Source organism: Mytilus californianus, unplaced genomic scaffold (genome assembly GCF_021869535.1).
Source record: "Mytilus californianus isolate M0D057914Y unplaced genomic scaffold, xbMytCali1.0.p SCAF_19, whole genome shotgun sequence".
NCBI classification, from domain to species: domain Eukaryota; kingdom Metazoa; phylum Mollusca; class Bivalvia; order Mytilida; family Mytilidae; genus Mytilus; species Mytilus californianus.
In genome coordinates, this window is record NW_026262667.1 from 3590781 (window position 1) to 3604577 (window position 13797).

Consider the following 13797-nt stretch of genomic DNA (forward strand, 5'->3'; position numbering starts at 1 on the left):
TATAAATTCCAGAAACATGAATGACAATATCTGTTTAAAGCCACAGACTACATAATACGAAAAGTCTAAGATCACTGTTGTAAGAAACGTCTCTAAAAATGAAATTATTTCAATAGTGAGAAAATCCAATAAAATTATACTTTATGAATAAATCATGACTACATAATGCACTGCTTATAAAAACTGAAGGCGTATCAATGACCTATGGAGACTATCATGCTGTAAGAGGCACAAAAGGGAAAATCCAATCTTACTACTTTAAAATGAATAATCCTTTATGAAGATTTCAGTTAAAAAAATCGCATTTTACAGCCATCAAAGTGTCGGAGTCGCTCACACGGATTTTACTCAGCAAAAGAATACAAAATAAGAGCAAAAAATTTGCGTTTTATTTCAGTACACACTATCTGAAATGTCCTTTCATCTTGTACATGGCTTTACACCAAAAGTTACAGAATCACACAACGTTTGAGCATTAAAACTAAATTCTCATAATCTCATAAACAGCACAACCAATACCGTTTTATCCTCTTTTTTTTGCCTAATGAAGTTGCAACCTACTTTTTAATACATTTATGAACTGAAAATATTTCAACATGTATCATTCAAATCATTCCAATACCAATACAAGATCAATACCGGGTCTGAACCTGCATCGCTGCAAAAAGTAAAATAGCAAAAATACCGAACTCCAAGGAAAATTCAAAACGGAAAGTCCTTTATCAAATAGCAAAATCAAAAGCTCAAACACATCAAACGAAAGGAAAGCAACTGTCATATTCCTGACTAGGAACAGGCATTTCCTTATGTGAAAAATGGTGGATTAAACCTGGCTTTATAGCTACTTAACCTCTCACTTGTATGACAGTCGTATAGAGTTCCAATTGATCCAGGTAACACGTGTACTGATGCATAACTAATGAAGAAGATTTTCATTACTTTACCTCAACGCTACAACTCAACATTATCGAGCTCCAGACCAAATATTAATTAATTCCTTTCATTGAAGTCTAGAACACTTTGATGAAAATCTTCCTTGTATAATTAGAGTTATACAATTTCAAGCTATCGGCAAACTGGACGTGGCTTCACGACAGACCTTAAAATTACTTGCAAGATACAACTCAACATTATCATGCACCAAGCAAGAAGCCAAGGAAATGTTGCCGAAAATTGTCCGTTTATAATGATAGTTATAAAATTTCAAACTATCAGCAAAAGTGAAGTGGCTGTACGACAGATATAAAGATTGCTTGCACGCTACAGTTAGACATTTATCAAGCTCCAGACGAAATATTTTTACTGATAAAAACATATAACTTACAGCTATTCTAGTCGTGCTGGTACTATTCCCCAATTTTATAAGCAAACAAAAACATGCAACAAATTGTAAAGTACTGAATTACCACAGCGTTACATTGTGCGAAAATGGGTATTATTCCAAGAACCCGTATAACAAAGGGCACTCAAAGTTTAACTAGATTATTAAGAAATTTCATGTCATATGCGTCTTAAATTTAAATCACATGTGTAAAAACGTCTCAGTTTCGAAACAAGGCATCATAAAAATTATGTTCGTTGATGTTGACTATGCTGAAAAAGGGATATAAGAAAATGTTTCAATTACGGCCTGCATGAAGTTAATTGCGCACATCGAGCCAGTTGTAATTCATACAAGATTTGGTTAAGAACAATGATATTCAGGTTTGTCATTATATAGATATAAGAAGATATGGTATGAGTGCCAAATGAGACAACTCTCCATCCAAGTCACAATTTGTAAAAGTAAACCATTATAGGTCAAAGTACGGCTTTCGACACGGAGCCTTGGCTCACACAGAACAAGCAATTTTGCCTGGTTTGTTGCTTTCAATGTTTATTCTGTTGGTTGTGTTCTGTAAACTAGCTGAAGTTCTAATTTTTATTCCTCTATTAAGTTCATATTTTATATATGGTATTTAACAAATGAGGGCCTTAAGACACATAACATAGAATAAAATATAAACGCTAAATATTGCCGTTGAAGACAATTTTGAAACAATATTGCAAATTTTAAATGTTTTTCGGGAAGTTTGAATAGAAGGACATTAGTTACAGCCTTGATGAATAAAAAAGTACAAAAAAAAGAAATTATTACAATAAAGCGCGCAGAAAAATACTAATATTGTAAATATAATAATGAAAGCATACAAAAATTAAAAAAACTCAGTAAAGAAATTTAATCTATCATCATATTGGTTTGCAATAACTATCACAAAAAAAGGTTGCAAACGATGTACGGAACTTATCGAAAAAGATACAATGGAATTATTTGTTTTGGTTTCCATTGTTTTTGTTCGACAACAGTTTACTGTACTGTTTTTAATTTCAAAATTGGTTTTGATACTAAAGTGGTGGATTGTGGTAAAAATCAACAACAAAAAATCACATATTTATGGAATAAGAGGAAGATACTAAGGGGCAATAAAAAAAACCTGTAAGTCTAATAAAAACAGACAACACCATGACCAAAACGAAAACCGACGAAAAGCAGCCAACAGAAATGTTTGTACATATCATCATTACATGTATCAAAATGAAAGACCTGTAAAGACGTACAAATTACTATTCTTTTTTTCACAGGGAACAATGGTGTAAAAGAATGGGACAATTTATCACCAAGCAAAATTCAAGAAAATCGATTTTAAAATTTGCAAAATGTATAAAACATTATCTTCATAGGCATTGTATAGCGTTGAATAACAATTCATTTTATAGATATGTATGTCGAAATATTTTTGATGTGTCTTTAGACTCTTTTATATTCAAATTCTACTAGGTTTCGTCTACTTATGAATTTTTACCCCTTGAGTCAATAAAAATTAAGTGGAATTAGGACATTTTCTGATATAGTTCCCTGTTTGTCTATTTCAAAATGAAAATGGGTGCAAAAAATAAATTAAAGTAATGGCTATCGCTATAAAAGAAAATAACACTTCATAGATAAGCGAATATATGAAGAAGTGACATAAAAAATAATAGACAAATTCATCTTGGGGTCAACTTTGCCTGTTAATTTGATATATTCTTATATTACTTCCTTCTTCAATATATGAAAGTAACACATGAATTTTGCACGTCCAGAGCGTTTTCTGGATTTACCTTCATCGAACGTTCAAACACAAAAAAAAAACGTTAAATCAATTTCGCGTTCGGCTGTATAGATTTAAATAAACAATTCAATTTAGCGATTCAAGCTGATTTCATATATCCCACTGAACTTGAAATACAGGTCACAATCAGGTCTGCTTCATACACTGGCATGAACTGGTAATGAGGGTGATTGACTTTACTTTATTACAAGTTAAGAGATAAATTGTATGTTCACATTGTTAACTTTCCACATGTATGTAGCAACATTTCAGCAGCAACTATATATTTCTCTTTTTGTTATCGATTTCCGGATTTCTTTTAGAAAACGTTGCTTATCACAAAGAGGATAACAAAACAAGGGTTTTAGTAAGTTAACCTGTATTTCTGCCATCGAATGTTTTACAGATCCCTCCATAGGTAACATATTCCTTTCAATTGTAAATTTATGAATACAAATTATCACTGGAATTTTTCTAACCAAGTGATATTAATTAATATTTATTTTTATGTGAATAATATACATGTACTTTTACTGTCAATTCTGTCTATTTGTACCTGATTTCTACATTTTTGGTACTATAGACGGCACGCACATACCTATAATTGCGCCTTCTGAGATGTCGAGTGACTTTTACAACTGGAAAGGTTATTACAGTATTATCATGCAGGCTGTGGTAGATCATTCTTATAAATTCATAGATATAAATTTCAGATGGCCTGGAAAAGTTCACGATGCCCGAGTAAGCAGACATTCTTCGCTTTTTGAAATTGGAAACCAGGGATTTCCCGTAGAAGGTGTTAATCTAAATAACACACAGGTTCCTCTTCACTTGAAAGGAGATGCCGCCTACCTTCCATGGTTAATGATCCCGTTTAAAGAAAAACTAACAGATATGCAGGAAACATGCAACTACAAATTACCTTGTGCAAGGATGGACGTAGAAAACTCTTTTGGCCGATTAAAGGACCGGTTTAGAAGACTGCTCAAACAATTTGATGGCCAGCTTCCATTTTTGTTGGATTTTATAGCAGACTGTGATTCTCCATAATATTTGCGAAATTTGATGATGAAGTGACAAGGGACGTTGAAAATGCTAGGGCTATTTGCGGAAATTTCGATGGACAAATAGGTGATGCTAAAACATAAGAAAAGCGATAGCAGAGTACTTTTTCAAGTGAACGTATGAAACTTCAAGACAAAGTAGAAACTTCATGACGTGTAATTTAAATTTAACTTTATTATATGCTCTTATAATTTAAAACGCAGAATATGTATAATGTTTTGCATTAAATTAAAGGTGTGTATATCTAGTTACATCCATTTTAGACACTTTTTAAAAAATACACATTTTATCCATTTTAAAAATGATTTTTTTTTGTTCATTTGTACTTTAATTTTTTTTCGGTCTATACATTTATTATTTGATGTCTTCCGTTTTTTTTTTGTTTTTTTTGTTTTTACTTTGTCCTTAACTCTTAATTATGGATAGGTTTTATCATGCTGAATGAAATGAAATTATAAAAAAAATACCCAAAATCAAACCATATCCCTTTTCTGAGGAAAAATTATAGTGGAAGCAAATGGATAAAGATTATAGCAGTATTAACGAAAAATTAAGATAGTCCACTGGACAGTAAAACGTCGAGAGGAAAACATTATATCGCCCTGTTGTTTCTTTTATCAAATCCTCCATGGAAGTCATAGATTGACAGCCATAAGGAAGATAATCTGTTGGGGAAGAATAAACTATTTGTGTAAAGCTTTATATTTAAGTCGGGTACTCAATATTTTGTGTTCATGTTATACCTTATAAATAAAGTTTCCATCTTGTAAATGTACGTTGTTCTCATTTTCAAATCAACAACTGCATAAAAACTATGTAGGTTTTATCTTATGATTTTTTTGCAATTAAAAGACAAGATTTACCTGACCATTTCAGTGATCAATGTTCAGTTTCCATGATGAGGCCAGTTTTTCTGATGCTAGAAGTAATAGGTCATTTATATTTGGTATAGAATAAATGATGAGTTGATTGATTGATTGGTGTTTAACGCCACTTTCAACACTAGTGTGCTATTTCGTGGCGGTTTTTATTGGTGGAGGAAGCCGGAAGTCGGAAAACTGACAATCCTAGTCAATTAAGATTAGAGGCGAGTGCACATGCTACGTGCTGGATTCGAACTCACAACCTCAGTGTTGACTGGCTAGTGATACAGTAGTTCGACTACTTAGACTATTTGGTCACCGAGGCCCCTTTTGGGGAGTAACTGTCTTAGCTGTTTTGTAATTAGGGACAAAAAAGGGGCTAAAAAAAGCATTTTTCTGGTTCGGAGACAATTATTTGGTTCACAGACAATAATTTGAGTATAAGGGTATGGATCTCTATGAATTTTTAGCACAAGGTTTCATACCACAATAGGAGGGTTGGGATTGATTTTGGGGGTTATTATCGTAGCTGTTTTGTAATTAGGGACCAAAATAGTGGCCAAACACCAACATCTTTCTGGTTAGCACACAATAACTTGTGTATAAGAGTATGGATCTCTATGAAATTTTACCAAAAGGTTCCATACTTCAAAAGGAAGGTTGGGATTGATTTTGGGGGTCATGGCATAAACCATTTGGGAATTAGGGACCTAAAAGGGGGAAAAACTGGAATTTTTTGGTTTCCTGACAATAACTTTAATGATAAAGTGATCAACATCAAATTTTGGAATTAGGTTGCATTCTCAGATAATGTTATTATTATGTCAACTAATTAGTGTTTGACCCAATTTTCGTTTTTTTCAAGTTTATTTGATACAAGACCTAATATATCAAGTATATTTGGCATATAAAATGATTGTAAGGAGCACATGCTGACTTATGGTTTTACATGACCTTTTCCTTATTTTCATGAAACATAGATAATGGTAAAAGTTGGTGATACTTGTAGCAAGATATTGATTTCAAATGATTTTCATAAAATTCAGTCTTGATCAGTAAACATGATTTAAGGACCTTCTACAAACTATCCTCAATTTATGTTGATTGGATGAATTGATGGCAGATATGTCATGTTGAAACCCTAGGGAATAACACATTTTTATCTTTTATTTTTGTGAAATTACTTAGCCAATTTAATCCAAACTTGGCAAAGGTATGAATGATAGGTGACCAACAAATGATCCTCATGTAAGACTGGATGAAAATTATGGCCACTAGAAGCAATCTTTATTTGGTTATAATTGGCCAACTACAAACATCTTTGACTGAACTGCAATGCAAAATGGTTTGAAAACTAAGAGGAACTGTGGATTGCATTGAGAGACACACTTCAAACGGTCTCATGTGCATTTTGTAGTGTAATTTAGTGTTGACTGGTTTGGAAACACAACAACAATAGTTACCACATAGTTCCCATTCAACCCCTATAGAACATAAATTTTTCATCTTTGATCTAGGACCAACTTTGCCTGAAGGAGTTGGAACCTTAGTTTCTAATTAATTTCTTAATCTATCGATTATCTGTGTAGCCTTGTTAACTATAGTTTTTTTTTGGTAAAGATTGCATGAAGTGCAATCAAACCCCTAATGGTACCGACGTGATTTCCATTTCTTCCAAGGCTTATCACTGCCTTTGATAGTTCGAACAAAATAGTGCAGTGCAGTGATCATTCTTTAGATCCAAACCAGTCAATTTCATGCAATTTACTAATGATATGTTATACATATATATTCAAGTTACAATATGATGTATATTTGAATAACCACACTTGTCAAGAAAACTTTTTTTTTTATAAAAAATTACATAAGTAATGCATGTCATATGAATCTGTTATAAGATTAGGTTTAACTACAAATGTACAATCATGAACAAAGGAAGATAACTCCAACTCAAATTTATGAATCCTTACTGCTATTTAACTTCGTACTTTATTTGGCCTTTTAAATTTTGTTTAATTCGAGCGTCACTGATGAGTCTTTTGTAGACGAAACGCGCGTCTGGCTTACAAAATTTCAATCCTGGTATCTATGATGAGTTCATTTATAATTTACCTTGCTTAATACAATTCAATGTTTAATTTTAAATTCACAAAATTGCAAAATGAAAGCAATCTCTACCCTTCAGTGCTCACACGCGCTTTAAAGATTAATTCACATTTAGACTCATTTTTCAACTATGCTAAAATGATCATTACTCAAAAATAGTTCTATGAAAGAAGAACATAAGACACAATCGTTGTCACTATATACAATATGTAGAAAGAATTACGAGGCAATGATACAGATATATTCAACCTACATTTGATGAAAATTAACACACAACTTAACTTTTCTTTCTGATAATAATTTTAATATAATTGTTGATCTTACAAAGTAAGTGACACAATTGTTGTTCAATTAACCTTTTGAATAAGTTATGTAAGCTGATTTTACCTCTGCACATAAGTGTTATAATATTTGAGTCGTGTTCTAATTTTTTATTTTGCGTCATATATTTTATTCTTTAAATGTGTCATGATTACAGGTGTGTTTGCTTGGGTATTTATAAGAATGAACAATAAATAAATGTATATGATTTGCTTTTTTATTACCAAAAATATTGATTATTTTTGTTGCTGACCTGAGTGAAAATATGAATGTTAGTCTTGTGTGTTTTTTAAGTTTGGTTTATTTATATGTTTCGGAGTTTAGTGTGGCGTCCATTTTATAGAACTAGTATACATTATTGTTTAGGGGCCAACAGAAGCCCGCTTCGGGTGCGGATTTTTCTCGCTGCGTTGAAGACCTTGGGATGTTTTCTGCTCTTTGGTCGGGTTGTTGTCTCTTCTACACATTTCCCGTTTCCATTCTTAATTCTATATATACATGATTATCAATAAATAATATTTTTAAATTGATTGAAAAACTGCAAAATAAAAATATATAAACATATGGAGATCTGCAAAGATTGCCAGTGAGACAAACTTTCCACATTAGAAAAAAGAATGAAAATGTGATCAACTATAGGTCACTGTAAGTCCTTCAATGATGAGCAAACCCATATCTATTGGTAAATATATTGTATTCAGTAACCTGTTCTTGGGAACCTTGATGTGATATTAAATACTTTGGGGAACCTTGACATGTTCTGTGTAAACATACGAAAGAATATCTGTACTCCCTGACAAAGATATAAAAGATGATAATGTTCATGTTATCAACATCTTAATAACCGCAAATATTGAATTTCTTAAAGTTCAGCTTTTGGAAGAAACTGATTTCAAGGGAAATAGGGAAAACAAGACAATATGAAAAAAACTGCATATTGTGTCGATTTTAATAATAACATTATGTAAAAATTCCGATCAGAAAACACTTTAACATTAAACGTTTGCCATTAACACCGAATTTTGCTAATAACAAAACAAAAAAATATTAGGATATGACAAACAACAACTTCTGACAAGTATAATGTGTTTCTTTATTGATAGTTATTATTTTTAGGCCAAATTTAACATTACAGAAATTAACAAAGGAGCAACGATTATAGAATGTGATGGAATAGGACTTATTAATTCACAGGTTGGAAGTTAGTGATGGATTTATATTGTAGTTTGTGCCATCAAATCCAAGACCCAATAGAAAGATAAGGAGATTATGTTTTTCAATTTCACTATTGTACTCCATCTTGTTGCTTACTACAAAACCAGTGAATGAAATAGATACAAATATTTTCGGTTTTGGAATTCTCTTAAAGAATATTAGATAGTAATGTGAAATTAATCTATTCTATGTAGCACCATTAACATGTTTCACTTTACGTATCTATGAATGACATAAAAAGGTTCTGCATTTGCCTGATGTAATAAGGAACAAATGAATGAAATGTCACAATATTCGTTAAAACTCTGCCATTGTAGCGACAGTCATACTTTTTTAAAAAAATTTTTTATTAATATTCTAGTATAAATGTAGAAAGTAAATGTTATAAATACATCTGGGATGGTAAACCAGATAAGGTTAAAAGAAATACCATGATAAAGGCATACGAAGAAGGGGGGTTACAAATGATCGACATACAAAGTTATTTTATGTCTCTGAAAGCATCTTGGGTAAGTAAACTCATTAGTAATGATATTTCAAACTGGAAGTTGATTCCATTAAAATATCTCAGTGTGGTGGGTATTAATTGGTTGATTTTTAAGATGAATTTTGAAAAGAAGAAAATTCTAGAATATATAAAACACATCCCTGAATTTTATAGAGAAGTATTTAAATGTTGGGTAATATCAGGTGGTGGACAGACAAAAAAACCTACCAACTTCACAGAAATAAGAAAACAGGTAATTTGGGGGAACAAACTGATTAATTTCGAAAATAAAACCATTATTTTTGAAAATTGGATTAAGAGTAACTTGATATTTGTCAATGATATTATAGATGACACTGGTAATATATCTCAACATTTTATTCTGCAAAAATTAGACTGCAAGAATAATTGGATTGCAGAAATAAATATTTTAAAAAAAGCCATCCCAAAAGACTGGCTTCAGATGTTAAAGTCTGAAAATTCTATTAAAAGTATTGTAAATATTCCTAGACAGAAACTGATCTGGAAAGGAAATTACATTGAGGCTTCAAGCTTTTCAACAAATATATTATATAAGTCAATTTGTAAAGATAAAATTGAACCATCAATTGGTGTTAGCAAATGGATGCGTATTTTACAAATTAATGAGAACCTTAGTATTAACCAACTATATGTTTTCATGTTTCATTATTTAGAAGAGAATAAGTTAAAAATATATAGATGGAAACTTTTACAATTCATATTACCAACAAAACACTTATTGTTTAAATGGAAACAGAAGAATGACGGTCTATGTAATGTATGTAACGAAGAAGAAGATTATAACCACTTTTTTATTTCTTGTCGATTTTTAGAAAAATTTTGGAAAAGTATTTATGAGTTAATGATAAAATCAAATTTAAATTTTAGAATATCGTTAAAGCAATTAGTCTTCGGATATAAAATTTTTGACAAAAATTATTTTGGTCTGAATTATTTCCTAACAATTTTAGGTTTTTCTATTTATAAATCATATTATGTATCTAATCAGAAATTGACAAATGTAAATGTTTATCAAATTTTTGTTCAAGAATACATTAAAAGATATAACGAAAACAGAACAATGAAATTTAATCCATTACTTAAGTCACTAAAAAGAAGTTTAGACGATTGAATAGAATAAAACATAATGCATTAAAATGTTGTAAAATTGTATTTCAAGAAATTTATACATATTATTATAATATATACATATATACCAGCAGCTGACTACTAACCTGGGTAATCAGTGGAATATAACAGGATACATCAAGAAATGCTTGGTTTCTTGGTGTTACAATGTAACAAGCATATTTGGTGAATAAATATATAATGTCGTTAAAAAAAAAAAAAAAATATTCTAGTTAGCACCATTAACATGTTTCACTTTATGTATTTATGTGTGACATATATAAAGGTTCTGCATTTGCCTGATGTAATTATGAACCAATAAAAAAGGCGCATGTTCATTTAAACTCTGTCACTGTAGATATATGAGACAGTGGGCCTTTTTTGATAACACAAACATGATCTTTCTTCTGAATTGTTTATTGTATGATATATAAAAACAGGAGATGTGTTAGGATTGCCATATGACGTGAATGTGAGCAACTATATAACAACATAATCCTACATAATCCCATTGTGTACATAAAAATTCTGGGAACTCCTACATAAAATTTTACTATTTTACCTATAAAATTCAAAATGTAGGAATAGCCAGAATGAACCGTTTACAAATAAATAGATCATGTTTTGTTTAAAATATTCAAAGATGTGTTTCAATTTATGTACAGTTGATGCAGAAATAACTTTGTTTTAAATATTTTGATTGAAACAGTTATACATACTTTTGTGATTGTACTTAAGATTGTGCAATTTGATGAAAATTTTTTACTCACCCTTTTTTTTAATTTATTTTTATACGACCTCAAAATTTTCAGTTCGTAGTATACTATGCCGATGTCTGCGTCGTCGTCCGAAGACATGTTGGTTCGCAGGCAATAACTTGAGAATAAGTGTATAGATCTTTATGAAATTTTAATACATGGTTCCATACCACAATAGAAAGGTTTGGATTGCTTTAGGGGGTTATTGTCATAGCTGTTTAGTAATTAAGGGCAAAAAAGGGGCAAAAAACAAGCATTTTTCTTGTCGTCCAAAGTCTTTTTGGTTCGCAGACACTAACCTGAGTATAAGTGTATGGATCTCTTATGAAATTTTGGCCCAAGGTTTCATACCACAATAGGAAGGTTTGGGTTGATTTTGGTGGTTATTGTCATAGCTGTTTAGTAATTAAGGGCCAAAAAGGAGTCAAAACAAGCATTTTTTATTGTATATTATTATACCTATGTCAATAAAAATTTGATATGCTTGATCTCTATCGAACTGACAAGATCCACCGTGACAATGTTATTATCAGGATAGATCATAATTTGATGAAGATAGCTAAGACTTCATTTGGGATCATACTTCCCAAAAACTAATAATTATATCTCATAGTATTTTCAAAAGAAATCCATATTATTTTATCTGTAAGGAATTCAGTGTTTTATTTAACACATTTTATAGAAAAAAAAACGATAAGAATTATGGCTGCCAATAAGACAATTTTCCACCAGAGACCGAAGGACGCGGATTTAAACAATTATAGTTCACCGTATGGCCACTTAAAGAATAAATTGCACAACTTTTGGCAATTTTCGATTTCAATGATCTTCAACTTCTTATTCTATGTTATATAGCCGAATATGAGTCTTATGTAGACATACCAAATTATAAGCCTTGTATCTTTAAAGAGATTCTTAAACAATAATCAAAACCAATACATGTAGTAAGCTAAATGAAATACTCCGGTATGACGAAATGTGAAACAATTCAAAAGAAAAAAACAAACGATCTGATTTATTGAAGAAAAAAAAACGAAAACAAATATGGCAAAACGTTACCAACGACAACCACTGAATTACAAGCTCCTGACTTGAGACAAGTACTTGCAAAAAGTAGCGCGGTTACACATATTTGCGAGCACTCAACCCTTTTCTTACATTGGACAGTGGTATATTAGTACAATAAAAGGACAAACTGTGAAAATCAGTCCGGAAGGGCTTTACTCTTCAGATCGACACGAGCACAAAAAGAACTAAGAAAAAGACAAAAGACACAAAGTAACGATCTTGGAGTACTCGCAGTTACTTAAAGTTAGTTAAAAGCCCAAAAAAAAAAGAACAATGTCCCGAGCATTGCACATATTTTATATTTCCAAGGGCATAACTCTTTTAAAAAAAGTCGATTGTCCACAATTATAGAACTTGTCCGAGATATTGCTGATAACGCGTTACGCGAGGGACAAATATAAGTAAATTATGTTTTTCTAAATGAAAATATCAATTGGTATCCATATAGAAACAAGAAGATGCGGTATGATTGCCAATGGGACAACTCTCCACCAGAGACCAAATGATGAAGTCGATGTTTACATTTGTGCATCTGTTCTAGTTTGTCTCCATTTATTGAAATTTTCTCTATACCCTATACACTATCTTAAGTTGTCTCTTCGAAAACTTTTCAGTTTTTTTAAAAAGAATATTTCTGCTTGGTTTTTTTTAAACATTTATAACCATTTATACGTTTATGTCAACTCCCAAATATAAATGGATTGTTCTTCATCATTCTAAAGTTTAACTGTCAATGTCAATTGTTCTTTTCTTATCGCTGTCTTATTTGAAATACTTTAAAAGCATTAACGCTTGCAACTTTAATATCAAATAGGAAGTTTTTCAAACAATCAAATTAGATTCAAAATCATATCATTTCTTTGTAAACATATAATTGACACTTTTACGCGGCAAGAAGGGCTCACAAAAATAAGCAATTAAGGATTAAGCTTGATCTTTTTTTTGGTTTTATCAGTTCTTCAATTTTTTCACAAGTTTTAGATTTTCAAATGTTTTAACCTCGATCATCACTGAAGAGATGTTTATTGTCGAAATGCGAGTTTGGTGCAGTATAATCGGAAGCGTTAATGTTATCACTACCACTGGGTCGATACTTCTGCTAGTGGACTGTATGTCTCCGAGGATACAACCAGCCCAGTAGGTAGCCAGTAATTCGGTACAGGTATGAAAAAACGGATATTGTGTTATTAAAATTGCTGTTACAAAATTTTTATTTTAAACAATATTGAGGAATATATCTCCTCATGCTAAGCTCGGATTCCTTATCCTGCTCTGGCTATACTTCTTGTCATTTTTGGTTCATCAGCTCCTTCAATTTTTGATAAGTTTTGGGTTTCAAATATTATAGCCTCGAACATCACTGAAGAGATGTTTATTGTAGAAATGCGCAGTTGGTGCAGTAAAATTGGAACCGTTAATGTGTTATAACAGTCATTTCACAATTGATCAAATGAATGAATTGGAACAACTCAAAATCAATATTACTAATATTTTCTAAAATCATAGATATAAAGATTATAAAATTCAAAGCTTTGATGAATCATTATAGTTTGAATTCACTATTAGTAATTAGGTAAATATGATGAAATAAATTTGCAAAAAAAGAATGACAGTAATTACTAAAAAAATATTGG

General features: G+C 31.1%; 1 protein-coding gene across 1 annotated transcript in view; it reads left to right on the forward strand.

Annotated features, from left to right (window-relative positions):
- LOC127727071 (RNA 3'-terminal phosphate cyclase-like) overlaps positions 1-8729 on the forward strand; it is a 97310-nt gene extending 88581 nt beyond the window's left edge. The window contains exon 12 of the mRNA XM_052234487.1: positions 8603-8729. Within this exon, the coding sequence (XP_052090447.1) occupies positions 8603-8692 (90 nt within the window). The 3' untranslated portion in view covers positions 8693-8729. The remainder of the gene's footprint in view (positions 1-8602) is intronic.
- The last annotated feature ends 5068 nt before the right edge of the window (positions 8730-13797 follow it).